Source organism: Vigna radiata, chromosome 10 (genome assembly GCF_000741045.1).
Source record: "Vigna radiata var. radiata cultivar VC1973A chromosome 10, Vradiata_ver6, whole genome shotgun sequence".
NCBI lineage: Eukaryota > Viridiplantae > Streptophyta > Magnoliopsida > Fabales > Fabaceae > Vigna > Vigna radiata.
In genome coordinates, this window is record NC_028360.1 from 20,827,637 (window position 1) to 20,853,849 (window position 26,213).

The window sequence follows — 26,213 nt, forward strand, 5'->3', positions numbered from 1 at the left end:
TAATTTTAATATATGTCTTTAGTGTTATTGATGCGGCTCATTCGGCAGAAAGATCCTTTTTTTTTCCATTAAACTAAATAATTACACAGTAAGGTAACAGTTTTATTCATCCGTTCAAGGGATTCTTCCAACTTTTGGAATTATAAGAATTCTCCGGGAGAAATATATAATAATAGTACAAAACTGAACCCAACTATGTTAGACATAGCTTTACATTTGTTCAAAGTTGTGAACGCTGTCCTTTTCCAAAGTTGTGAACGCTGTCCTTTGTACAACCATACATGCAATGTATACACAAGGATTATCAATTGAGATGATTGTTTGTAAAAAGTGACAAATTATAACGTACAACCATACATTCATATAATTTGGGATTGAGTTTCACAGTCATTTAATTTTTAAGTTATCGTATAATCATTTCTAGTTCTAACTATGGTATGCACACCCCAATGTATAATTTAAAGACGGAATGCAGCTGTTTTGATACGCAAAATGAGAGTACTTTTAATCTGGATCGTAGATATGAACACATGCAAATTAATATTATATCTCTTACCTCTCATGTTAAACCTTCCTTCCAATTCTTACACACAGAAACATATGACATGTAAGTGTGCTAAGCTCTCAATTTTGTAATAAATACTTCACTCCTCGCCAGTGTCAAAATTCCTCCAGAACTATCATTTTTTTTAATATAAAAAGATGTCAAACGTGCCATGATTTATTTCAATTGAAAGACAAAAAAAAGGTCTTGGCTGTCGTATGGATGATGCATTGAAGATCTTTTTCATAAATAAACTATGAACTTTTGACCAGAAAAAGAGAGAAGAAAGAAATAACGCTAAAAACACGTTATGAAACACAAATCCTCTACATCCTTCTTGCCCAGGCGATTTTAAAAAACAAATGTCACCCATTCATGGACAACCATATATTACCAATAACATGTCAAGACTACAATATCATACATATCAACAAATTTCAGGTGTATCATACTCAAGACGACACCGGTCCAATCTCTGTGCAAATTAGCATTCTCCTCATCTACTATGCAGATAAATAAATATCTATTACAAAAAATCATCGAATATCATTACAAACAATGAAGTACTGTTCTTCACTCCAACAAAAAATCCACACGTCCACCACCATCATATCCGTCTTCGGCAAGAAGCGACATTTTTTTGAAGGCAAGGCAAATGCTAACGAGTTATAAGGACACTTGTTAAGGATCGAAAAATTAAAGTACTGTATTATATTAATTGTTGTGCATTTCACCATATATTTTTGCTACATTTTATTGTTAACAAGTGTCCTTGCACTTGTTAGCATAACTCATTTCAAAACAAATAAACTCGCATAAGCCTGCAATCAGAAGTTTTGAAAGTATTATGACATAATTACCATATACGTGAGCTTAAAAGAAGATCACCCCCTTCAAAATATAAACTCTAAAAATATTTAGGTGGCAATGCACGAGATCCACCTAGTAGGGTGTGTGGAGAGGATCGATGTACGCAACATCACCACTCCAAGTAGATAGATGGGTTATTTTCATGATTTGAACCTAAGAAGCACAAATAAAAACTCGCGATTGAGCTAAGACTCCCATAAAACCCTATAATAGTTAATAATCCAACAAATAAATGAAGACACCGTAACAGGACTACTTCTAAACAAGCAATTATATGTCACTTCTATTTCTTACATTAAAAGAGGAGGAAAAAACCCTTTTGGTCCCTTGTGCTCTTTATTCAATTTGATTCCTTGTTTTCCTTTTATCAAATGAATTCTTACGTTTACAAGCCTTAATGTTTGCCAAAATGTCACTTTCCATCAAATGTCCTTACTAATGTGCACACATGTCTGTTAACTCCTGAATTACAATGATTGTGTGACTTGGGTGTTGTAAAGATGTTAAGATTGGCCCTTATGAGTTGGGTTTAGAGTTTGATAGTTGTGTTAAGTTGGAACAGTAACAAGATGGGCTTAGAAGGAAGAATAACAGTATTCACTGTGGTAGGAGAACAACACTCAGGTAAGTGCGGTTCAGGAGATGGAAAGGTCATGAGGAAAGTCACGAGGCACGGTGATTTCAATTAGCAGCTTTGGTAGCTTCAATGGTTTCGAGAGTAACATTACCCAACTCAATTCTATGGGTTTGCATTTTTCCACCTCTACATTTCTGATTCATGCTCTATTTTGCAACTACAACTTTGACACAAGGTCCATATGAACTAGTGGCCACACCTATGTTGGGACTTAGTTTAGATTCACAGAAATGTTTTTCAACATCTATTGTTGTTTTGTTGCATTGGAAGAAATGGTATAGTGAAAACATTTCGTCTGCCACTGGTTTCTCTATTCTATCATCGCCTTTGCCCAAGTAGTTTATCCCTAAAATCTGTATGTACAATAATCAAATAAAGCTAACAAGCTGGTTCTGTAATGATGGTTTCAGTTGTTTATGGTACTTTTTGAACAAATGACGATGGCTGCCTTGGTGGATTGGGTATGTGACGATAAAAGCTAACATACCGCAGTGCCAAAGGCTTATTACATTGCTAAGGTATGGATGAAGGTCATAACATAATACAGAATCAAACCCTTACATGTGCTAAGAGGTTGTTTCTATACTCAGACCCACAGCCAATCCCTAGGTCCCAGATAGAGTAATATGAGATGTTAACATTTAAATTTTAAGGGAGGGTTCTCCAAGTGCTTGGGTGTTTGTTAGTCTATCTGAGTGGATCACCAGTTCAACACGTTGAATCTTGAGCCTGAGAGCACAATTCAAGGCTGTGTTTGAGTACATGAGATTAGGTGAGGTAGACAAAAGTTATACTCAAAAGGTCACGTACAGAAGGAGTGCAGTAGAAAGGGAAAAAGGTACAAATATATGCGCACATTAGCAATGCGACTGAATGCGGGGAGATGTTCGGAAGTGATTAAGGACTCTAAAATGTTTAATAGGAAATTATAGTAGGGATATATTTATAGTATTAAATGTTACACTTTCAAATAATTTTTTTCGCTTGGGGGTGATTACATTTTATGGGGCAACGAATCTTTTTTCTGATAAACCTTTGAATTACCAAGAATAGAAGAACATTAAGTATATTTATTTTAACATTTAATATTTTATATCAGAAAGATGTTCCAGACCATACAACAAAAGAACAAAACTTAAGTACTTTAATTGCTTTTGATATAGTTCTTGAAATCAAATTTAAGGTTTCACCTCATACACGGTAAGTAACTCACATATTAGAGGTTGGTAAAACTTCAATTTTGATAAGGGCATGTAAAACACAAATAAGCATCTAACATATTGCACCTAAGTTTTTTTCATTACAAAAAGGCAGAAACTTAAGTGCAATGTCATATAGTATATGCTTTTAATGCTGTTATCCAATCCAATCAAAGTAATAAAAATTGAGTTTCGCCAAGGTAACTCAGACAATAAAGGTTCAATTACCATAGCAAAACTCCAATTTTGATTGGATTATATAAGACTATAGTGACACAAGGGATTAACCTATAGTTTAAACTCAATACTGAATGGTGTATGGACACTAGCAGCAGGATTATTTAAATACTCAGCAAGAGAAAGGCTTCCGGGCCATCTAGATTAGAAGGTGTAAGTGTGAAGGTTGGCAGATTTCTGGGTCATTAATCGTTAAAGGAGAAATCCCAGACTCATTCTGATTCCGTAATACGTGTCCGCCAACAAATCTAAGGTGTTAATTAACTCTCTCAAAACTCTCCTCTTACGATCATGAAAAAGAAAAAAACTGAATGGAGAATTTACGATTTGACTTTATAGAAATACAGTTTGGGCGAGTGTAAGAAAGAGAAGAACGGTATAAATTATGATGCAATACCAATCTTGAAGATGTCGAACTGCAAAGGTCAGTCCCTTAGGCCAAGCTCAAGCTCTAACTCATCATCCTCTTCGAACAATTTCAAAAGACGAGCGTATTGTTCTTCCCTTTTCTTCTTCCGCCAAAGTTTAAAAAGGGCAAAGGAGAACAAGGAAAACAGCACAATCCCAATTAATACAAGGACAATTATAGTACTAGGGCTTCTGGTGGCAAAATGTTCTATCTTCGTGAGATCTTTAGTAACAGGCGAGTCATCGGAAAAACCTAGAAAACAGCCCAAAAAGGAAAAAAATAAATAAGACATTTTAAGGTGGAAAAGCAGGCAATGAACTGAAATGAAATCAAAGTTGGAAATGCGATTGACGAGAAATGGTCACACACATGTAGGCATTGAAACCATTCATATAATGCAAGAATTTCAATCTAAGCGGGAAAATATTGTAGAATTGCATGGTCGTTTAGCATTGAAAACAGAGATGAAGAAATTGTGGGTTTCCTAGAGATATAGATTGCAACGTAGAGTAGGAATTGAATGAAAATGAAAAAGGAAAGAATTAGGTTAGGTTGAAGGAACGAACCGATAACAAAGTGCAAAGAGAAAGCAAGAAGGATGAGACTTAGCGATCGGTTTCTGGCAATTGAATTCATCTCTGAGCGATGCATGAGATTGGATGCGATTTCGGCTGATTTGCTTTCACGTGATTTTCAAATGTCTTCTCTCAACAACATTGAACTTTGAATCACACTTTCCCTTCTTTCCCCTTTTCTAATCTTGAAAAAAAAAACATTATTCTCTTTCCTTTTCTTTTGTTATTTAAGATAAAAATAAAATTATTATTATTATTATTATTATAAAATTAAAAATAAATAATTTTTATTTATTTTACAAGTAATATTTTAGTTAAAAAGTGTTAAGTTAACAAAATGTCAAATTGAAAAAATAAAACTTAAAATTTTAAAAATATCACTTAAAAAATATAATTGATAAAATAATTATTTTAATTTATAATAACTTTAATTTAAAATATTAAAATAAAAAAATAATTTTGACAAAAATAAAATCACATATGAATATCAACCCTCAAAACTTCATTTTTTATCTATACTATCTATATTATGTCTATTTTAATTATAAAAATGAGTTATGGTATATGTTTATATATTTAATTTTTTATTATGATAAAAAAACTAACTTTATTATAATTATTAAAGAAATTGAAGTAAGGAAAATAATTATTTATGTGACTGTAGGATAAATATTAAATGCATTCTCATGTTTGGTGTTAATGATTAGACAATGATAACTGTATATGAGTGTTCACAGACATGTGTTTGTACAGGTTCTATGACTACGGGTTGGACAAGCATCCAAGAGTTGAGTGTGAGGTAAAAATGGGTTAGATATTCATGTTTTTATAAGTTTTTCAATTGTTTTTCTTACGTTCATTTAACAATAAAGATGTATGTGTTTTTAGATGTTAAACTATTATATTTGAACCACTAAATGAGATCAATCATAAAAAAAGAATCAATCAAATTTTCTTTAATCTTAAATTAACAATTCAATTTCTTAAACAAAATAGTTTTAAAATATTACGATGAATAAGAATGTTACATTAGCCTTTTTTATTTTGTAAAAGAAGTTTAATTTGCGTGTTATATTAACTACTTTACTTAACATTTAAAAAAACTCCCAAATATTTAAACCTAAAAACTCCCAAATATTTAAACCTTATGTAAACGGGAAATCAGCTGTAGCTTTTGTCCAATTTTAAGAATTTTATTATAATTACATTTTTTACCAACAGTTACTTGTAAAAGAAAAAACCAGTTTTCTGATTGAAATTAAAAATAATTTTCTGGAATGCATACAAGGATGTACATGTGAACCACTCAAGCTAGGAGACTATGATCATAAAAAAAAAAACAGATGTGAGATTGGGTTTGAAAATTGATGAGGTTGAAAAAAAGAAAAGTGCAAATATATAATATTTGAATTGAATAGATGACACCGACATTCTCTAATTTTTCTTCTGAATTACGCTGATATTCCATTTCTGTTAAAATTATATAAATCCATCTCCTCATTATAAAAAACATTACTTATAAATAAAATAACCTAGAAAAGCTGGTGGTAAAGTAATAAGAAATAAACCAAATGATATAATGTGAAACTTAATAAAATAATCTAAAATATCTTTCAAATAGTAAAATTTGTAAAAACTAAAAAGATCGAACCAATTTTACGCAAAAGATTATTAGAATAAAATGGTAGTTCCATCTTTAAAATATTATTTTTCTTGAAAAATAGTTTCGAAAACAATAGTACACCATACATCTAACCTCTACGGTATGTATAAATCCTTGAAAGTAATCTTTCCACATTAACAAAATAAGTACGCATTGACGTTTTCACGGATAAATAAATTTGTGTAGTAGTAAACAAAATGAATGTATACCAAAATCATCCTTGTATAACTTTCAACGCTGGCAAAATCACCAAAATGGCTAAGAACTCACTATAACAGAAATAAGATAGAAACCAACTCTTACCAAAAGACGCAACAAAATCATAAGCTCTTAAAAACTACGGAATAATTTTCACTTGAAGCACTTAGCATCCAGAAGAGGCTCTCCCTCAAATGGTTCATAATCCTCAATCATCTGATTCACCCGCTCTTTCTGCGTTTCATCAGAGATGTCAACCTTGGTCCACTCGTACAGCTCCATATCATAGCACTCGTCAATCACAAATTGCGGAATCTCTTGCCCGCGGAAAAGCCACAACCCCTTCACCTTAAATGGTGCCTGTGATCCAATTACAAGCATCTTTCCAAAAGCATACTTGCGAGCCAGATCCATCCGCTGAAGAAAACCACCAACCTTGTTTAATGTCACAAAGGAAACAGTGTTCTCGTCGTTGTATTTGTAATCACAGAACCAGAGAGAATAACCCTCTGGATCATACATGTCCCAAAATCCTGCAATTCACAAGGAGAATTTAACTTGATAAGAAATCTACCATCTCATATCAGCTGACTCAGACACTCTTCGCTAAATAATAGTAACAAATCATGATGAAGAAAGCAAGGAGCTTTTCGAAGACACGTGACATACTACCAACTAGCAATGACAAAATTAAAACAGAAAGCCATCATAATACCTTTGATTGCAACCTCACGGAAGTTGGTCTTGGTGTTTGAGTAGAGTCTTTTCCACTCATCCAAGATCATCTTGCTTGGAGGAAGAAGATCAAGAGGATTTTTGGGCTTGGGCTTGGGTGCCTCCTCTTCTGCCTCTTCTTTGGGCTTCTCTGGCTCTGGCTTAGCCACTTTCTTCGGCTCATCCTTTGGTTTGGGTTTCGACTCCTTAGGCTGGGCAGGCTTCTTCGCAGATTGAACAGGTGGAACAGCGTCGGTTTGCTTAACCTGACCTAATATCTTGCGGAAATTAGGCTGGTTGACCAAGGTCCAAAAGTATCTCTCAACATGAGGGAACTCCGAAGTGAAGCTCTTAACTAAGATCTCGGTGAAACCCAAATACAGGTTGCATGTCGTTATGATGTCAGCAAGGGTGACGGAATGACCAACCAGGTACGTATTGGATGCAAGGTGAGTGTTCAAGGCCCCCAATGCTCTCTTCAACGCAGAATTTGCAGCCTCCTCGGCCTTGAAGTAAACACATTTCAGATGAATGGTTAAATTTCGAAAGCCACAAAAAAAGAAAGATGATCGGCGGGGATGATCCAGAGAAGAGAGAAATATAATATGGAAGTTAATAAAGGTCGTAAAAGATGGAGCTTACCGGTGGAAGGTATGGAGCGTATCCAAACCTTGGTAGGTACAATTTGAGAATATTAGAATCAATCTCCAAAGTTGAAAAATCAATCCATTGGTCGATGCGGGCCTGCAACGTGAAACGGAAGAGCGTATAAAATAGGAAAAGGAAAAGGAGTGTGGAAAAAGAGGAGAAATCAAATAGACTGGAAAGTTACATTATCAATGGGAGTAGACAGGTACAATGCGTTGTCACCATTGAGCCGAGCAACTGCAGGATAGAAAAGAGGCCGATTTGAATTGAATTAGAAAAATGATGCTGAAATGATACATGGAATTGCACGAAGACGTACCGTAACGAGCAATAGCATTGCTTTCGAAGACTGGACCATCGGGTGTTTCCAACACTGGAAACTGGTGGAATCAAGGAAAGTTGATTGGTCAGGGGATCACGTGAGAATACATAGATACATCGATGCATACATACCTTTCCAAGAGGATTCATTTTGAGGAATTCAGGAGTTGTGTTGGAGACAGAAAACTCGAAATCAGGGGCAAATTCCAGTTGGACGCCACTGTACTCTGCTGCGATGAGAGCCTTGAAAACATTTTTGTTTCTTTTGATTGCATGCAGGATCTACACACGAAGCATTGCATTCAGGTTTATGCTAAATTGCCGAAATAGTTGGCTAGTTATTTGGGAAAATGGAAAAGTAAAAAGCAGAAAGTAGAAAGGAAACTGACCAGAGCCATTTTTTAACTTAGAGCAAACAAGTTAATAGGTGCTTCCTGCTCCTCCTCCTCCTGCTTCTCCTCCTCCTGCTACTCCCACTGTGCGACGAAGAAGAAAGCAGCGGAAGGAAGGAGAACGAGATAGATTAACTTGTAAGCGAGGTCAAACCCTAAAGGAACTGGACTCAATAAGACCCAACCAGATCCGACTCAAATTCAAGCCAAGCAAGCCCAAATACAAACACCGAATCGAATTAAATTCGAAGCCCATTCCTTTCTGCACCCCATACCTCTAATGTGCAGCCCATAAAGGTCGTTAAAAATATCAAATTAATCATCACTTTCTTTTTCTATGAATTTTTTATAAAAGCAATGAATTGCATAATTTAAAAATACAAAAAATAAGCTAAAAATTGTATAATTTGGAAAATATTTTTGAATTACACAGTTCAAAAAATATTTTTAGAAAGATGCTCCTAAATTACGCGATCTAAAATTTATTATCATGAAAAATGATTTTCAAAATTATGTAATCTAAATTTTTTTTTCATACAAAAAATTACTTTAAAATTATATATGGGATCCAAAAAGAAATCTTGAAATTTGTAAACTTACTTCTTTTCTAGAATTCAACACAGATTAATGGATGGAATAATTGTTTAAATAATTTTGTAAAAAGGGAAAAGAAAAATTGACTGGTATGAAATAGTAAACGTAATTGAGTTTTACGACGGACATGGTCGTATTAAAATAAATTATAAGGAAAGCTGGAATGGGTGAGGAGGGTTTTGTTTTTATCATCAATAGAAGAGAAGAGAAAAGAAAAGAAAAGAAAAAGAAAAGAAAATGGGTCGTGGAGCAGAGGAAGAGTACGATTATCTGTTCAAGGTTGTGCTTATCGGGGATTCGGGTGTTGGAAAATCGAATCTTCTGTCCCGATTCACTCGGAACGAGTTCTGTCTGGAGTCGAAGTCGACGATTGGCGTGGAATTCGCTACTCGGACTCTAGAGGTGTGTTCCAGATCTGGTATTTTTGTGGTGTATTAATTAATTAAGAATGAAATGATATATATTATGTGACGACAGGTGGAGGGAAGAAGCGTGAAAGCTCAGATATGGGACACGGCTGGACAGGAACGATACAGAGCCATAACCAGTGCCTACTACCGTGGTGCCCTCGGAGCTCTTCTTGTCTACGACGTCACAAAACCAACCACATTCGAAAACGTCAGCCGGTGGCTCAAGGAGCTCAGGGATCACGCCGATGCCAACATCGTCATCATGCTCATCGGTAACAAGACAGATCTGAAGCATCTCAGAGCTGTTGCCACCGAAGATGCCCAAGGTTATGCTGAGAAGGAGGGTCTCTCTTTCATCGAGACATCTGCTCTTGAAGCTACTAATGTCGAAAAGGCTTTCCAGACCATTCTCTCCGAGATCTACCGCATAATCAGTAAGAAATCACTCTCCTCCACTCCTCACCCTGCATCTTCCACTGTTAAAGAAGGCAAGACCATCACAGTTCGCGATTCCCAATCCACCACTACAACCACCCCTTGTTGTACTTCCTCCTGAGGAGTACCTTATCCCACTACACTTCTTCACAATATGGATCTTTCCTGCTCTTGTTTATCGATTCTTTCCTCGCTTTATCAAAACTTCTAAATATCTATAAAAGTAACTACACTCCATCTTCCTTTTTTTCATCATTCACAGATACCATTTTTATTTCCTATTTCTTTGTTTTGCTTCGCATGTCTAACAACAACCACTCATACAAACGTTGTGTGCCGCCACTGTCAGTAAACCCCTAATGCAGCCTAGTTCAGACATCAAAAGAGAGGATGAAACTCCCAGTGTTCTACATTTTTTTAAAATTCAAGCAAACAACATATTTTCACTTTTTTTTTTCTTTTTCAGATAAATAAATTAATCAAGCATATTCTAGTTTCTATCTTCGTTTTCGTGTTACTTTAATTATGATGATACATTCCAAATCATCATGCCTTCATTTTCATGGTAATGAAGGCATGCTCCCCTCTTCCTAATTTTGAATTTTATTCATACAGGCAGCTCATCTTCCTTTCCAACTTGCAGCTTGTAAATGACTTTTGTCTATAATGACTTAAAATAAATAATGGTTTTGTTTCCTTTACACAGCTTGGGTATACTAATTTTGATAATATAATATGAATCGGGGGAAGCGAAAAAGGTAAAACAGGATTCGAATGGCAGCTGTGAACACGATATTAGAATATAGTAATCATTTGTGTTTCGGTGAAGTTTCCTTCAAATATCCACGAAAGGTGTCCCAATGAGTTGAGGACCGAATTGCAATTTGAAAGTTTTCAAAATTAATATAAATATTATGCCAATACCGTTATAGAATCATGTCAATTTGGAGAATTAAATTAGTGTAAAAGGATTTATTTTTATGAGAATTGAAACGGTGAATTTTACCATATTTGACCAAGTCTGATTATTCATATGTCAGCGTGAACGAACCAGCTCTAAACTTGTCTAATAATAATTTAAGCCACCAACCTTGACGTGAACCAGACTTTCCTAAAATGTCGAGAACAAATTTCATAGGTATATAAAGACCCAATAATTATTCTAAACAACCGTACATATATACACAGTTCCTACCAAATCAACGACCAGACCACTATAGTAATACTGTACAGTATCTTCGTAAGACAGGAACGTATAAATTCAACATCAAATCTTCCTCCGCCGATCCGTTTGTAATTTCTTGACGATTTAGGGTTCCAGAAGGAATCAAACGGAAAAAAGAAAACATTCATTTACATTAAACATAATGCGAGCCTGTCCTTTATCCTTTCACATCAAATTTTAAACTCCCCAATAAAATGCAGTTTTCCAAGAGAAATTTTACCTGTCATGCTTATAACATATTGCTGATTTACACGGAATATAAAACACCATTGATGATCTCTTTGAAAAGTAATATAATATAAAAGCTTCAATGTTATAGCATGCATACGCTAACGAAGATGCGGTATTGTGGAGAGTGTGTGGGACTCAAATCCTTTAATTTTCTTATGAGATTTAGAATGATTCCACCGAGTCCCCGCCGTTAATTTTTTTTTAGAACATTAAAATGTTGAAATATCAGCCAAAAAACTTTAAGCCGTTGGATTATGATTGTAGGACTCTCCAACAACTTTCCCGACGGCAGGCGCACTGGTTTTTAATGTTCCCTGCACTTACCACAAGCATATACCATTTACTTAGAATTTAATTGCCTTGTGGTTATGCAATATGTATGCGGAAAATGCGTGGCCAATTGCCTCCCTTTCCCTCCAAACAAGGGAAGTCATAAGGACAGAAGATTCAGAACAACATTATCCAGGGATTTAAATAGATGACAAGTCATATTTTAAGAGTTAATACTTAAACATCCATGTCATAACACAGTAAAGAAAGAGTCTCCCTATTTTCATGTAACAGTTATAACAGAACGTAAAACCTAACCACAGCAGTTGCTGTTCTGTGGGATTGGTTGCCCCTTAATTTGAACGGCTTCTGCCGACTTACCAACAGCTGTTTGGCTTCCCATCCTGCACATAAGTTCAAATCAAAGTTCAAAACATCTCAAAGGGACTTACTCGTCTACCGTTGGAACTCATACTATCACAGGCATCAAGAAATAGAATTAATCCTCAAAGAATAAAAATTGACACATTATCTGTAAATTACAAAAAATCAGCTCAAGATGTACATTCTATTTATTTTTCTTTTCATCAAAAGCCATTATTCATCGAAGTGTTTTATTGTTATTTTAAAGACAACTCATCATTCATACATAAATAAAAAAAAAATACTGTTAATGTTTTCAATTTTAAACTTGCTGAAAAACTCATCATGGAAACAGAAAATTCAAGACATTGATTATAGTTTTAGTTTAAAGATTCTAAATGAGAGAGAGGAGCTAGAGATATTAGATACTTCTTCTTAATCTCTGCTGCCATAGTTAAGAAAGCCTGTTCCACATTGATAGAGTCTTTAGCACTTGTCTCAAGGAAAGGGATACCGAGCTCATCCGCAAAGGCCTGTGATTCATACTCTCAATACATGTTAGACAAAGTACGATTATCCAACTCTTTATTTTCCGTTTAACATGCAAGGAAAGTAACTGATATTTCATAATCTACCCTTCAGGCACATGCTTCTTTAACTAAACAATTCCATATCAAATGGCATTGGACAACTAACAATAAATGCAGAAGAGACCAGTCCAAAGTTATTATTATACATGACATATTTAGCCAAAGATAAAACTAGCAATACACGCATTCAAAAGATCTCACTCTTTGCTAAATTATGATTTATTTAAGAGAAACTGAGTTCGAAGTAATCGGCAATTCTACCGAGATAGCTCATTTCCTCCAATTGAAGATAAAGCAAGGAATGTGAAGAGTAAAAATATGACGGTTGTGTCATGCCTCTTTATTTGGACATAGAATGAAGGTGAAAACATTCAAGTTCCCTTCCTCTCCAACACCTCAGATGAATATTAAACGACATGAAGTTTAGAATTGTTCCTATTGCTTTTGTTTTCCAACCCAAAAGACCAGTATCCAGAATGAAACTGTTAGTTTTCGAGGTAAATACCGCAAGATGCGCCACCTCCATTATTTTATACAACACCCACAGTTTTGATAGCTTAGGGATATATGTGCGGCAGTTTCAATAGCTCAGGGGATACAAGTGTTGAATGTTCACATGTTATATTTAGAGTATATTTTCAAAATTAATACTTTCCTTGATTAAGACACAGAAAACAGAAGATAAACTCCATACCCCTGGAAGAAGTAGGAATCATTGTAAGAATATAAAGGGGAAATAACACCAGATGCCTACTAATTAATTTCGAAATAACACTGAACTCCTAAAGAGGAAAGAACAGAATTTCCGGATGAATCAAGAAAGGAAAAAAGAAAAGGAAAAAGTGATCATTCAGTAATTTACCTTGGCAATTTGTGAGTCTACAACCTTGTTATCAACTAGATCACATTTATTCCCCACAAGAAGCTTGCACACACTGTCATTTGCATATCTATCAATCTCATTTAACCACTGCTTCACATTGTTAAAGCTTTCCATCTCAGTGACATCATATACAATCTGTTGCGATCCCAAAACTTATAAGAATTCCAGAAATTTGCTAAAGAAATTCAATGAATATCAGGGCAAATATATGGCTTTTAGCGTAGATGATGATAGGATAAAGTTGATTTACAATTATTCCATGCGCTCCTCTATAATAACTGCTTGTTATAGTCCTGAATCGCTCCTGTCCGGCTGTATCCCACTACAGGAAACAGTGAGTATCAATGGTTAGGGAAGGAGAAAAGATGATGCCTCCAATGACTTCATTTTCTAGTGACAAGCAACATGGATAATGAGATTCACAGCAGAGGTCTACTTAAAATGACACATACGCAAAAACAGAATAAAACAATCGAAGCTTGGTACGGGGGCAACTACAGAGCAGAGCGTGATTGGACAAGGTTACAACCAACGGTGATGATAAACTGTACCAGAAATGTTTATGTGGAACGATGAAGATAAGAAGGAAAAATGTGAGAGATGGTGCTATGTGCTGATTCTCAATACCCTACATTGGGTAATAGGCGTATACAGAAATTAGGGCAAAATTGTAACATTAGAGTGGGTGCAACACAAGATAATCAATATAGATAATAGATAGTAAGAAAACCTAAAAATAGAGTATAAGAAAAGAAAACTCACAATCTGGAGCTTGACGGTTTTTCCTTGTAGGTCGACGGTTCTGATTTTCTGGAGAGAGAGGAGAAAAAGTGTCGGGACATAAATAGAAAGAGAAAGAGAAAGAGTCAAAGAAGAAAAGAAGAGAAGTGATGATTACGAAATCAACTCCAATGGTACTTATGTAGCTGTCCACATAGGAGTCATCCTGCAAGGAAAGGAAGTGAAGAGATGAGAGAAAGCGAAAGAGAAGGGGAAATCCGGTGAAGTGATGAGAGACCGACAGCGAATCGGAGAAGCAAGCATGATTTTCCGACGGAGGAGTCGCCGATAAGCAGAAGCTTGAACAGGTAATCGCTGAAATCAAATCAAATCAAACGAAACCCCAGATCAGTAACACTTTCTTCCCCCAACCTCTTCCTCTCAAACAAAAACACTTACTATTCGTTACTCATTATCGCAATCCTCTCTGCTCTGTGCTATGTGTTCTCTGCTCTTTCAACACCAAAGCTCTTCTTCACCTTCCCCGGTCCCCCCTTTTAATTAAATTCTCTTTTTTTAATATTTTTAAAATACCAAACTTCGCCGTTACTCTTTTTATTTTTCTTTTTTTACTAATAATTTTTTTTTTTTTTATGGGCAAATTGGCAATGACGACTTTAGCTAAAATTCAACAGACAAAATATCAACTGTACAAAATCATTGTACAGGAAGTTACACACTTCAAAGGTATGGTATCGTAATTTTCTCTGTGGTCGATGATGCAATATTTGTTCATCAATAGTAATGATTTTTTAGAATGTGGACTCATATACAACGTACAAGTTCTTTAGGCTAGCAAATTACAAATATAATATTGAATAAAATTAAAAAAAAAATGTTTTGGTGTTTTGAAATATTTTATTGAAGAAGCAGTAGTGGATAAATGGGGTGAAGAAGGGATCAGGATGGTGGCGGTGGGGGAGGGCAGAAGGGCCCGTGCAAGAGGTGAGGGTGGTGCTTGAAGCTGGGAATGGTGAAGTGTCTCAACCTGCCCTCTTGTTTTTTCATGAAGCATTCACAGAGGAATGCCTTAGAGAAAGTGTCTTCGACCTCTCTGTTGACATCATGCACGAACACATGGGTCTCTCCACTCTCCCTGTTCCTGCTCATCATCCCAGCGGTGTAGATGGCACTCATCCTCCCAGGTGCGTCCTGGTAGTAGCCGGTGGGTGCGTCCACCATGATCAGATCCCACTCTGTCTCGTACACCACACTCGGCAAACCCTTTAAAGCAAGCTGGCAAATGGAATATCTTGGGTCTCCCACTGCTGTGCACTCCTCTCCTCTCCCAACCTCCATCAGATTCTCAGCCTCCTTCACCTTGCTGTCGTACCTCACGTGGTACGACTCCACCGTCGGAAACCGCCTCCTTATTTGCTCCATCCATGCCTCGTCTTCTTCCAGGAAGACCGTCCTCCCACCATGATTCAGTGCACTCCACATGAGGCTGTCGTGCCCCAACCCAAACACCAGAAAGTTGCACGGCGATTTCTTCTCCAAGACTCTTGCAGACACCGATATCTCTTTCAGCGTTTGTTGTGGGGTGATGGTTGAGGTGGAGTAGTGGATGAGTGTCTGGGAGAGAGAAACCGGTATCTTGTTGCAACTCGGGGAACAATTTGGGGTATTTACTGAATGCGATGGTAATGAGGCAGCATTTGGGGTCTCTTGTATGTCTTTGACGGTAGACAAGTTTGATTTTAGGACAAAGAGGAGAAAGAAGACAACCAAGAGCGGTAGAAGGAGCAGCTTGGAATTGAATGGTTGATGGGGTTTGGGCCTCATCTTGGCTTGATTTGTCTGTAGAGAGTGAGTGATGAAAAACAGTGAAGCGAGCAGGGATTGCGGGGATGAGGGATACATGCGTTATATTTGGTTTGAAGTTAGCTGGCTAGGGCCTGAGATGAATAATTGACGTTTGATGCTTTGACGCCAAGGGAACTCCCATGCACTGCCACTGGATGGATCCGTATTTGATATAGACAACACACCATCCAGAATTGTGAATCAAGTAAACTGCAGTTGTTGCATCTTCAAATTTGGTAGAATTTCTTTCTATACCTATTTTTCAGTCAACATCTTAATCTTCAATCTCTTTCTACTCACTCACCCACTAACTCGTGTCTTCTTTGTGAACATCAAATCAATCATAACAAACAAGCTTAGTCCATACATAACCCACCTTCTTATTTTTATTCCTTGAAGGGAAAAAACTTTTCTGAACGTATTTTAAGGTTTTGCTTGACCAAAATCCTCTAGAGCAACACAAACATTACAGCTTAGAAAATACATTGAAACATGATTTCCTCTTTTCTTCTATTTATAAATGGATTTGAGATCAATCCAAAGGAAGTGGACTTAAAGCTTACGTTAGAGTGGGAAGAAAATATAGCCAGCCATAATATATGTATAGTTAATAATCATACAGTGTTCGCTGTTCGTTAGAAATTCCAAATTTCTTCTATTCCAAAGCTCCAAGCCTTGAGATTGCGTGTTTTAATTAATTTGACACTTGCATGTTCACACCCACACTAAGTTTAGAATTGATTTCCAAGGTATCACACCTAGTAAATTATCCCAGAAATTAAGGTATCACATGAATGTTAATAGTAAATCTTCTGTCTTGGTATTACTTCACTTGCATAACCACGTTAATGAGAATTCGATGTTTTGAAATGCAGGACTTTCTTCAGCCTTTCTAATTTCCTATGCCAATGCCTTCTTCTAGCTTTGAACATGCTTGTAACTTGAATAACCCATTAACCTAGGCATTAAATCAATAGAATATAATCGGGAAAAATCAGTTTCAAATGTTAAATGCCATGGAAATGACTTCGAGATCAGGCAATGAAACAACTTGTGTTTTATACAATTATTTTACACTCTATCGGCATGGATTTTATTGGCTCTATAAACTATCCACCTTCCTGAAACATTAAGTTTGTTGGTTAGAACACTGTACAAGGCCTTCCATGGTAATTAATTATAAACATCTGAAGTGAAGAAGTGAGAGCACTAGTCATCATCTATCGGCAACAAGAATTGAATAACTTTCATAACAACTATTTTATCTTGGCATTATGATAGCCACAACCCTGCGTTCCAGTGTTCTCATCCCATGTTAACTGCATCAGAACCCTCTTGAAAGTCAGTCACTTTTGATTTCTCAAACGAGCTTTCCGGACAGCATGTTGGGTTTGCCTTTCGTTTTCCTTCAGTATTCCTTCAAGACTATCCCCTGGAAGCCAGCAACGGTCCAGAATGATGCATGCGGGCATTTTAGTTAGCAAGGCCCTGTAATCATAAATAAAAGCAAGTAATTATTTGATAGCTTTATATTCATTGAACATAAATACTAATAACTATCTCCTGAAAGTTTCATTCAGGTTCCAGTATTCTACTAATTACGAGTACAGATATATTTATATATTATACAGGGATATCTCACAGTATCCCTGGGTTATTAACATTAGCCTCGTTGCAAGAAAATATTGATATCAAGACAAGTAAACCAGTCTTCATACTCAACAAACTATTCGCTTCCCATATTCTCTGAAAGGGACAGGGAATGCTCGCTTCAAAATAATTGAGCAATTTCACATATTTACCTTGGCACGGTCCATCCCCTGGGGAGAAAGTCCTTCTTCTGTTAAGATTTGAGTCCAGCTAACAATTGGTTGGACTCACCATCTGCTTTATGGCTATATCTCGTGCCAAATTGATCTTCTGGCAACTGCGAATTCACACCAAAGTCACCACCACTCATTTCAAGAAGTGAATCACCTCGAGCTGCAATTGAATTAGAAAATCTTGACAATTTTGCGGCACTACCTTGCCAATAGGAAGTATGTTTGCTCAACTCAGACTTTCTTGATATAAAGCCATGATCAGGGCATATGAGGACATTTTCCTCTTTCAAATTCATTGTGCGTGACGATCCATAAACACTTGGATGCATTGACTGGCCAGAATGAGAAAATACATTGTGTGCTGTTGACGTTGCCTTTACCGGTTCGCGAGAGAAACCATAACCGTCATCCTTTTCGTAGTTGTACTTCTCAGAGACGTGCTTAGTATTACACTGTCCTGGTTTCTGGAGCCAAAAATCACATGGAAAAAGGTGTGTCAGGCAAACCCAAATAACTCAAATGAAAAGAAGGTCCATTAACATTTTGTTTATGATATAACGTACCCCTATAGTTCCCTGAAACTCGGCATTAGCACCAGGTACTGGCACAGCTGTAGACTCCCTAAAATTATTCCCAAGTGATTCATATTCATGTCCTTTAATTGGTGCTCTTCGCCTGCTTAATAATAGATAAATGGGTGTCAGGGAAAACACATGGAAAAATAATAAGGACAATGAAGCAAATCAAACCAAAGTCATTTCTCAAAAAGAAGAGGAAAAGCAGCCAAAAAAACACTCAAATACTTCTGCACTAGTCAGAGGTTCTGGAAATGAATATCCAGGAAAAAAAAGAATAAAGAAGTGCAAAAGTTTCTATTATTGCTTGAGACATCCAAAGAGAAAACAAATAGAAAAACTTCTTTTAACAACACTTTTTTAACAACTCGTGTGATTGGTCTGTTTTAAATATTTTTTAAACATAAATTCAAATAGACCAATAAAATGATGACACATGTCCCGTTGTAAAAAAAGTTATCAAAAAGTGTTGTCAAAATATCATTGTCTAAAACAAATAATCATTAAAGCACACACTGGAAAGGTGTGCGAAAAATGTCCTATTGCTGCAGGTAATGCAAAAAAAAATCAGATATGACAAAATCACATTAGAATTGACTCAAAAGTTTAGAAGGTGAAACCGCTGCTAATTGTCAAATTTTCGGATAACTAATTTAATCTAAATTATCCTCTAATATAAAAAACTCAAAGAAGGAATACCTTTTAGCTTCCTCTTCGCGAAGTTTCGCATCAAACTCCTTACTCGGTGGGTATTTTGGCAAAGATGATGGATCACAAGGAAGTGGCATTGTTGTGAAGAACTAAGCATGGAAAATGTCAGTCGCTAAGGAAAAGAGGTTGGGAAAGAAATCTTCTGAGGTCCCAGCTCAAAAAATTCTAGGATGTGTAACACGTGCATTCTGTTCAAAGACAGTTTGTAGTGTGAACTGCACTCGTAAAAGAACTAATATTTACCTCATGCCGAAGTGCTGAAGATGCAGTTCCCCGATCATCCGATTCAACAGCTAGAAGGACCTCCAAGAGGCTAAGTGTAGATGAAGGAAAATCCTTGAATGTCTGAGAAACAACGCGTATGTAAGGATGTTGAGGTTTAAAAGTTGTTGCATGTGGCAACTTTGACTTCTTCCAGTATTCTTCAGAAGGAGATCCACACAGTTTGAAGATTTTATGTAGTTGCTCCACCTAGAATGACATATTACCAGATCTTAGTTCCCAATTAAACCATGGAAAGTTGTAACAAAACATATTTCAAATGACACCGTCAAAAATCTTATATCCTAACTCGTAAATACCATTTCTCATCAATAAAATGATTGCAGGTATAACTCAAATGGCTATAAAACTAACATGTTGAAGTTAGATCACATGCAAAGGCTTGAGTATGTCTGACAAAAAAATTGCACATTTCCAAGACAAAAGAGGAATACTACCTCTGTTCGTCCAGACAGTATAGGCTTCCCAACAAACAACTCTGCAAGAACGCATCCAGCACTCCACAAATCCACAGTAGTTCCATAATCTGTAGCTCCAAGTAAAAGTTCAGGTGGCCTGTACCACAAGGTCACTACCCGACTTGTTAAAGGCAGCCCCTGAGCTGACTGAAGCAAAGTTGCTAGCCCAAAATCAGCAATCTTCAGTCTGCCATTACTGTCAACCAGAAGATTTGAACCTTTTATATCACGATGCATGACACCACGACTGTGGCAATGCTCTAGACCACGAAGAAGCTGTTGCATGTAACACTTGATCTGTAATATGACATGAAATATTCACCCGTAAATAAGAAGCCGAGGTCCATTAGTGAGAAAAGAAAATAAGAGAAGAAGTCTGACACGGAACTTTAAGTTGTGTATACAGTTGAATGCAAAGAATACATGGGCTTTTAGTAAAAGATTATTGTTGGTTTCGGGTTTTGCTTTGGGGTCCTGCACACGGGCTACCAAGTGCTCAATGGATGCTTGCAAAGGAATCAATAAATCAAAGATTTTATTCGAATCCATGGTGGGGGTGTGTATTGGTAACTAAGATGTTACACTTTACTATTAATGTTTTCCACTTTTGATTTCATAACCAGTGCCTAACTGTTTAGAGTTCTTCTTTGCTTTAAACAGATTTCTTGTCTATTTCAACTAATAAGTTAATTAGGTCCAAGATATGCAAAGGCAGTTAGTCAGATCTTTACAGCTCTAGAGCCACTAGGGATTTTTGCAAGATGGTGAGATACGCAAATCAAAAAAACTAATAAATGTCGTTGTTATCCCGGTCAAACCCTTTACAATAAATAGGACTAGGACTCCCGTAGATATACAATGTTTTTGACTCGTCAAATTCAATAATAATAATAGTATTAGTAAAAGTGATTTTTGTTTTAAACAAATATTTAGCAATCCGTTGCTTCAAAGTTTGTGTCATGCTTCTATTGATTATACAAAATGATAGACACTTTCTAGATCTCACAAGGTTCACTATGAAAATAATATGGTTCACTGTGCCAGTTTACATACAGAAAAATGACATCATGTGAATTTTAAATGCTTCCAAGAAAAATTTACAGTTGTAAATGAGAGAAAGGTTGTTATCTTTAAGACTCTGTTATGAATAATTAGAAATTAGGTTTGGGTATGATTAGAAGGTACCTGTGCTTCGGAAAACTTGATGTCAGGTATTGCTGCAAGTCCTGCAAGATCGTGCTCCATATATTCAAAGATAAGGTACAAGCTACCAGAGACCCGTGAGGCAATCATGCCCTCAAGCTTCATGACATTGGGATGATCAAGCCTCCGCAGCACAATAACCTCCCTTGACATAAAACGAACGCTTTCTGGATCCATATTTGTAAATCGAACCTTCTTCAGTGCAACAATTTTATTTGTTTCAAGATCACGAGCTTTATAAACACTGCTGTAAGTTCCTTGGCCAATCTGCAACATGACAGGAAAGTTTGTTTGGTAAGTGACATTAAATAAGGATGTAAAGAGAAAACAATGAATAACAATAGGAATTGCCTTATCCAACTTCTCAAAGGAATCAGCCCTACGAGGTATCCAGCCACTAATGGCTTCACCAGCAACTGCAGAGAGCCAAGGGGGCCACCCAGCGAGAACCTGTACTCCTCTTTCCCCTCTGGTTATACTATACAACCTAGACATCTTCGGTTGTTGTTGTGGTTGTGTCGTTGATCGCACCCCATTACCATTGGCTTTCTTGTCCCCTTTCTGTTGAATTTGATCCGAGAAAATTGGGGTGGAGGCTTTTTCTTGAGTTGCATTTGAACTTGAATAGGAATATTGATTTACATTGGATATGAGGGAAGTGGTGTCTCCGAAAGGGTTAGTGTTGGGGGATGGAGTGGCCTTCAAATTTTCGGTATGGTTTTGAGAAACGTATTGGTGTGATGATGATGATGATTTTGATTTGGAGCATATGCAACCCATAACACCCGCCGCCAATTTCCAACAATGCCAATGAGAATGTGCTTTTATGTTCTTTTTCTTTCTGTTGTATTCTACCGTATTAGATTGAAGAAGAGACCCAACGTGGCCCTGCCCAGATTGCCCAACCAAATGAAATGAAAGGAAAAAACAGAAATTGCGAAGCGAAATGCGGATGAAAAAGGGATAGGAGATGCTGTGGAAAGAGAGAAAACGGGATCTGCAGAGGCGCTGAGAAACTTGTAATGTGGGTTACAATTGAACGGAAACAGAAACAGAGGGCAATGCAATTGGGTGGTTCAAGCAACAACGACATGCAGATGCTGTGTCATTGACCGGAAAACACAAAAACATAGCATACATGAAATTGAAAGGAGATGAGCGGTTAGAGCAACATTGGACGCCTAGGATCTCCAATCCAACATCTCTAACAATGTCTCTCAATTACGCCAAATCCCTTTCCCTCCCATGCACACTCCCATACCCACGCCTGTCACCTTTCAATTATATTTCATTTTTCACTCACCCACCCCTAAATATATAAATAAATTTAAATACCTATTTTTACTTCCTTTTTCTATTACTATTACTATTCAAATTCAAATATATAACGAGAAAACGTTGACAAATATCTTTTTTTTAATATTTTTAAATTAAAAATAGAAAGCTTGTCCTATTAATATTAAATTAAATTAAATATATTTTTGAGAACAAACAATAAAGGATGTTGGAGTGTGAAAAGGATGTGAAAAAGGAGGGAGACACGTAGGTTAGGAAGAAAGGCGAAGCAAGTGGTTTTATCCACGAAGCGGAAGGTTCGGAGGACACAGCTGGAGACAGGCTGTCACCAACAAAGTCCCACTCACCAATTCCCCTCTCTTCTCTAACTCCCTCGCCTTCTCCTGTTCCTCTCTCTCTCTCCCAAATTCACCTTCGCATCCGTTGCAATTAGGGTTAGCTGATCCCCTTCTTCTCCTCTCCGCTTCCTCGCTCCTCTTCACCGGATCAACCGTCCCTTCCGCTGTAAGCTCTCTCTCTTCCTCTTCCTCTTCCTCTCTGCAATCTCTCCTTTCTCTTTCTGCTACCGTTTTTCCTTTCTTCTTTTCCTCTCCCAATCGATTTCAATTTCAATTTCGATTTCATCTTCCCCCTTCCTCTCTTTCCTTCTTCAAATATCCAACAAACCTAACTTTACTTCACATTTTCCTCCGTCTTTCCCTGCCTCAACCCTTAGCTTTTCTAGTTAATGTGCCTTATCAATCCTAAATACCTGCTCTCCCCACACCAACTCTCTTATTTTTCTTCACTACACTCACTCTTCATTTATTATTGCTATCGCTTTCAATCAAAACACCCTCTCATGCTCCACAACGCCATATCTTTCGTCTGCTATCACACCTCTTTTTGCTTCTAATTGCAATCAACACTTTTTACTGCTTTCAACTTAATGTTTCTGTTTCCCAAGACAACTCCCGGTTACAGTCTCCACACTACTCCTCTGTTCCAAATTTCTTTTTTTTTTTTTTTGTCTGTTTGCTCTGCTGAAAACCAGTCGCTGGCCTATGATCTTATGTGATTATTAAATTATTTAATGTACTAATATTTTTTCTGTGATTATTTATATATCTTTTGAATTGCATTTGTTGGTACCGCTTCCTGGGTTTATTGATACTGCGAAAAATAGTTAATGAATGTGGCCACAATTGAGGTCACACAGTTGCATTGCCTGCCAAACCCACTCTACGACTTTTATTTATAAACCTTGTTATCAATTTAGGAATGTAGTGTGTAATCTCACGTAGATGTTGTTGTTAGCCTGTATAAATTATTTTTCCTTGGCCTATTTTTTTCACCCGGGCAATTTGATGATATATGCTAAACTCCCTGAAGTTTGAAATGATTTTCCCCATGTGTTTGGTTCGAATATCTGACGTTCTGAAATGTGATCATTTTAAGCAAAGTTGTCTTGGTTTTACATTCGAGTGTTCAACTTTCTTTGTTTCTTCTTCTAACTAATTTATTATCAAATTTAGGTGCTTGAATTGGATAATCAGCCTTAAAGCTTTATGTTCAGGGCTTGATGTATTACCCATAATCTTGTATCTACAGTGAGCGTATGGAGGGGGTGCTGCTTGATTGATCTGGGATGTTTGGAGCTATCTATCTTGAGTGATTATGCATATCTGGATCGAGTTCAATCATCTTATTCTTTTATTAACACTGGGAACTCATTGATATATACTTTAGTTCTGGAAAGAAGGCACAACCACCAGAGGATTTCCTGTATCCATGCTGTCAGAGAGCATGCGTGGAATCTGTACATCGGGTAATGCCCCTGTCGAGAATAGCTACCGAGGCATTCGGTCTGGTGACGATTTGTTTAGTAGCCATCTTAATTCTTCTTGGGTTGATGTGCATTGCTTACTCATTTTACTTCCGCTCTCGTATTCATAGTCAAGGTCTGCTTCAGCTCACTTATTTTAGTGGTCCTTGGATCATCAGAATCACAATCATCCTATTTTCAATCTGGTGGGGTATTGGTGAAATTATTCGACTTACTTTGTTAAGGAGTACCTTTCACCTAAAATGGCCGGACACTGTCTGCAAGTGTTACATTGTATCAAATTTGGGATTTGCAGAACCGTGCCTATTCCTCACACTTGTATTTCTCCTTCGGGCACCTTTACAGGATTTGGAGACTGGAATTATGAGCAAAAAATGGAATGTGAAAACATCGGGATATGTTCTTCTTTACTGCCTCCCAATGTTTGTTCTTCAGCTTTTTGTTATTTTGGTTGGACCTCGGTTAGACAAGAATAGTGGTTCTGGAAAAAAGTTGCCTCATTATTTTTCAAGTGCAGCGGCTGCCTCTTCAATGACCGGGGAGAATGATACTGCCTTCTGTACTTACCCTTTATTCAGCACTATTCTCCTTGGCCTTTTTGCCATTGTCCTGACTTCCTACCTTTTTTGGCTTGGTAGTCGGATTTTGAAACTAGTTATTAACAAGGGTCTGCAGAAGAGGGTTTACACGTTGCTATTCTCAGTTTCATGTTTCCTTCCATTAAGGGTTCTTTTTCTTGGTTTATCTGTTTTATCCGGACCTGAGCATTTTATGTTTGAAGCCTTTGTTTTCTTGGCTTTTCTTGCACTGGTATGTTGCGCTGGCTTGTGCATGTACACACTTGTTTACCGTCCAGTGGCAGATAGCTTAGCGTTGGGAAATCTGCAAGACATGGAAGCTAGGAGGCGAAATGATGATCATAATGATACTGTGTCTTTCATTGCTAGCCAGAGTCATCTGGAAGGAAATGTTGAAGAAAATGTTCGGTCTAGTCCTGGTAGATACTCTGATGCATCAACAAAACGAGGATCGATTTCATTTCGGACATTAGAAAAGGGTGTTACATCAACAGGAACATTTGTTGAACTTAGCCTCTTCTCTCCCAGCCGCAGTGCAACCCCTCCAGGATCGCCTCCTCTTCTAGGTTGGCCAATGCGATCCCCAACGCAACATATTGGACCATAGAGGCAGGCTGGAAACTGAATATTGGATCGATATCAATTTTGTGGAAAAGGGAAAACTGATTGTAAAGGATTTAGCATCAATAAGGCGTCTTTTTTGTTTTTTTGTTTTTTTTAATTTGTTATGTTTGCTAATTCTAGTTATAATGTTTTTGCCCTGGAATTTATTGTGAGTACTCTTTTTACGCATCTGTACCATCTCGACAACGTTTTACCTGTTTCTAATTTTGTACTTGAAATGTTGGAATACTTTTGGGTGAAGTCATTGGGTTAAGATGTTGATCTGATTGGTCACTACCTTTCAACGATAGTATTGGATTTGGACTGTTTGATCTTTGGATCAAGTATCTCTGTATTAAGAGGTTATTTGGGGTCAGATTACTTTGCTTTGCCTGTTGCATGGCAGCCAAGTCCACCGAAAGCTTCTAAGAAATGAAATAATGTCTTCCTCTTTGCTTGAAAAATAGTCTTACCAAGGTGCTTAATTGGTTAGATTTAATTTTTGATTAACTTCCGATATAAAACATTAATAACTAGTTAATAGTTTATATAACGTAGAGAGGGGACTATCATCACGAGTGAGAGGTTTGGTTTCAGTGGATGGACTGAAATACGTGATTAGCAGGAGACAAACCAGACAAAGACACTAGTCAACATTGCACTAGAATCAACCTTAGCCTCCAACATTAGCAGGAGACAAATCAAACAACTACAGTGTGGAATGTGTTGGATCTAGCGTGTACATTTTCGATTATTTATGTATGCGAATTGTTTTGCCTGATGTATAGAACTAATTGTGCTTTAGAAATTAGGTGAAGGAAGTATTTTTGGAAATTAAGAACGCTTTGTGCAACCCTAAGGTTAG

The 26,213-nt window shown here is 36.9% G+C and overlaps 7 protein-coding genes across 10 annotated transcripts; 2 read left to right on the forward strand and 5 right to left on the reverse strand.

Moving 5' to 3' along the window:
• Window positions 1-3,884: 3,884 nt before the first annotated feature.
• LOC111242603 lies at window positions 3,885-4,639 on the reverse strand. Its single transcript, XM_022786552.1, has 2 exons — window positions 4,463-4,639; window positions 3,885-4,148 (listed from the first exon to the last, which is right to left on the reverse strand). The coding sequence occupies exons 1-2, from the start codon at window positions 4,545-4,547 to the stop codon at window positions 3,913-3,915; spliced, it is 321 nt and encodes a 106-aa protein (XP_022642273.1). The 5' UTR covers window positions 4,548-4,639; the 3' UTR covers window positions 3,885-3,912.
• A 1,640-nt stretch (window positions 4,640-6,279) lies between these two features.
• LOC106775747 (elongation factor 1-gamma) lies at window positions 6,280-8,562 on the reverse strand. The gene is made up of 7 exons (XM_014662914.2): window positions 8,405-8,562; window positions 8,148-8,297; window positions 8,014-8,074; window positions 7,879-7,931; window positions 7,689-7,790; window positions 7,048-7,552; window positions 6,280-6,865 (listed from the first exon to the last, which is right to left on the reverse strand). The coding sequence occupies exons 1-7, from the start codon at window positions 8,411-8,413 to the stop codon at window positions 6,486-6,488; spliced, it is 1,260 nt and encodes a 419-aa protein (XP_014518400.1). The 5' UTR covers window positions 8,414-8,562; the 3' UTR covers window positions 6,280-6,485.
• A 590-nt stretch (window positions 8,563-9,152) lies between these two features.
• Window positions 9,153-10,351, forward strand: LOC106775748 (ras-related protein RABA2a). The gene is made up of 2 exons (XM_014662915.2): window positions 9,153-9,403; window positions 9,479-10,351. The coding sequence occupies exons 1-2, from the start codon at window positions 9,239-9,241 to the stop codon at window positions 9,965-9,967; spliced, it is 654 nt and encodes a 217-aa protein (XP_014518401.1). The 5' UTR covers window positions 9,153-9,238; the 3' UTR covers window positions 9,968-10,351.
• A 1,331-nt stretch (window positions 10,352-11,682) lies between these two features.
• LOC106775728 (ras-related protein RABD1) lies at window positions 11,683-14,723 on the reverse strand. Of its 2 annotated transcripts, XM_014662884.2 has the most exons (8): window positions 14,588-14,722; window positions 14,431-14,503; window positions 14,307-14,354; window positions 14,171-14,218; window positions 13,659-13,730; window positions 13,388-13,543; window positions 12,365-12,468; window positions 11,683-11,976 (listed from the first exon to the last, which is right to left on the reverse strand). In XM_014662884.2, exons 1-8 carry the CDS (start codon window positions 14,599-14,601, stop codon window positions 11,886-11,888), a joined length of 606 nt encoding a protein of 201 aa, XP_014518370.1. In that variant the 5' UTR covers window positions 14,602-14,722; the 3' UTR covers window positions 11,683-11,885. The 2 variants fall into 2 exon arrangements, with proteins under 2 accessions (XP_014518370.1, XP_022642593.1); XM_022786872.1 differs by lacking the exon at window positions 12,365-12,468 and having other exon boundaries at window positions 14,588-14,723.
• Window positions 14,724-14,878: 155 nt separating this feature from the next.
• Window positions 14,879-15,988, reverse strand: LOC106775727 (glucuronoxylan 4-O-methyltransferase 1). The gene has a single exon (XM_014662883.2). It carries the CDS (start codon window positions 15,971-15,973, stop codon window positions 15,089-15,091), a length of 885 nt encoding a protein of 294 aa, XP_014518369.2. The 5' UTR covers window positions 15,974-15,988; the 3' UTR covers window positions 14,879-15,088.
• Window positions 15,989-16,000: 12 nt separating this feature from the next.
• Window positions 16,001-25,658, forward strand: LOC106776146. Of its 3 annotated transcripts, none has more exons than XM_022786870.1 (2): window positions 16,001-16,230; window positions 23,857-25,658. In XM_022786870.1, the coding sequence occupies exon 2, from the start codon at window positions 24,153-24,155 to the stop codon at window positions 25,350-25,352; it is 1,200 nt and encodes a 399-aa protein (XP_022642591.1). In that variant the 5' UTR covers window positions 16,001-16,230; window positions 23,857-24,152; the 3' UTR covers window positions 25,353-25,658. The 3 variants fall into 3 exon arrangements, with proteins under 3 accessions (XP_022642591.1, XP_014518982.1, XP_014518984.1); XM_014663496.2 differs by lacking the exon at window positions 16,001-16,230 and adding an exon at window positions 22,671-22,846; XM_014663498.2 differs by lacking the exon at window positions 16,001-16,230 and adding an exon at window positions 22,671-22,846 and having other exon boundaries at window positions 23,933-25,658.
• LOC106775726 (probable serine/threonine-protein kinase At1g09600) lies at window positions 16,875-22,349 on the reverse strand. The gene is made up of 7 exons (XM_022786869.1): window positions 21,029-22,349; window positions 19,823-20,140; window positions 19,347-19,574; window positions 19,092-19,192; window positions 18,381-18,492; window positions 17,797-18,281; window positions 16,875-17,482 (listed from the first exon to the last, which is right to left on the reverse strand). The coding sequence occupies exons 1-6, from the start codon at window positions 21,824-21,826 to the stop codon at window positions 17,838-17,840; spliced, it is 2,001 nt and encodes a 666-aa protein (XP_022642590.1). The 5' UTR covers window positions 21,827-22,349; the 3' UTR covers window positions 16,875-17,482; window positions 17,797-17,837.
• Window positions 25,659-26,213: the final 555 nt, after the last annotated feature.

What these genes read in the sequence shown, in the direction of transcription:
- LOC111242603 (XM_022786552.1), bottom strand. Translation starts at nt 4,547, where the DNA reads ATGCATCGCTCAGAGATGAATTCAATTGCCAGAAACCGATCGCTAAGT. An exon ending in CTCTTTGCACTTTGTTATCG is followed by an intron (nt 4,149 to 4,462) that starts GTTCGTTCCTTC and finishes GCTGTTTTCTAG; the next exon opens with GTTTTTCCGATGACTCGCCT.
- LOC106775747 (XM_014662914.2), bottom strand. An exon ending in TGTCTACTCCCATTGATAAT is followed by an intron (nt 7,791 to 7,878) that starts GTAACTTTCCAG and finishes TTCACGTTGCAG; the next exon opens with GCCCGCATCGACCAATGGAT. An exon ending in CCGTGAGGTTGCAATCAAAG is followed by an intron (nt 6,866 to 7,047) that starts GTATTATGATGG and finishes TGTGAATTGCAG; the next exon opens with GATTTTGGGACATGTATGAT.
- LOC106775748 (XM_014662915.2), top strand. Translation starts at nt 9,239, where the DNA reads ATGGGTCGTGGAGCAGAGGAAGAGTACGATTATCTGTTCAAGGTTGTG. An exon ending in TCGCTACTCGGACTCTAGAG is followed by an intron (nt 9,404 to 9,478) that starts GTGTGTTCCAGA and finishes ATGTGACGACAG; the next exon opens with GTGGAGGGAAGAAGCGTGAA.
- LOC106775728 (XM_014662884.2), bottom strand. An exon ending in GAGGAGCGCATGGAATAATT is followed by an intron (nt 13,544 to 13,658) that starts GTAAATCAACTT and finishes GGATCGCAACAG; the next exon opens with ATTGTATATGATGTCACTGA. An exon ending in GCAGCAGAGATTAAGAAGAA is followed by an intron (nt 11,977 to 12,364) that starts GTATCTAATATC and finishes ACTTATGTGCAG; the next exon opens with GATGGGAAGCCAAACAGCTG.
- LOC106775727 (XM_014662883.2), bottom strand. Translation starts at nt 15,973, where the DNA reads ATGAGGCCCAAACCCCATCAACCATTCAATTCCAAGCTGCTCCTTCTA.
- LOC106775726 (XM_022786869.1), bottom strand. Translation starts at nt 21,826, where the DNA reads ATGGGTTGCATATGCTCCAAATCAAAATCATCATCATCATCACACCAA. An exon ending in TACTGTCTGGACGAACAGAG is followed by an intron (nt 19,575 to 19,822) that starts GTAGTATTCCTC and finishes ATGTCATTCTAG; the next exon opens with GTGGAGCAACTACATAAAAT. An exon ending in CTTCAGCACTTCGGCATGAG is followed by an intron (nt 19,193 to 19,346) that starts GTAAATATTAGT and finishes TTCCATGCTTAG; the next exon opens with TTCTTCACAACAATGCCACT.
- LOC106776146 (XM_022786870.1), top strand. Translation starts at nt 24,153, where the DNA reads ATGCCCCTGTCGAGAATAGCTACCGAGGCATTCGGTCTGGTGACGATT.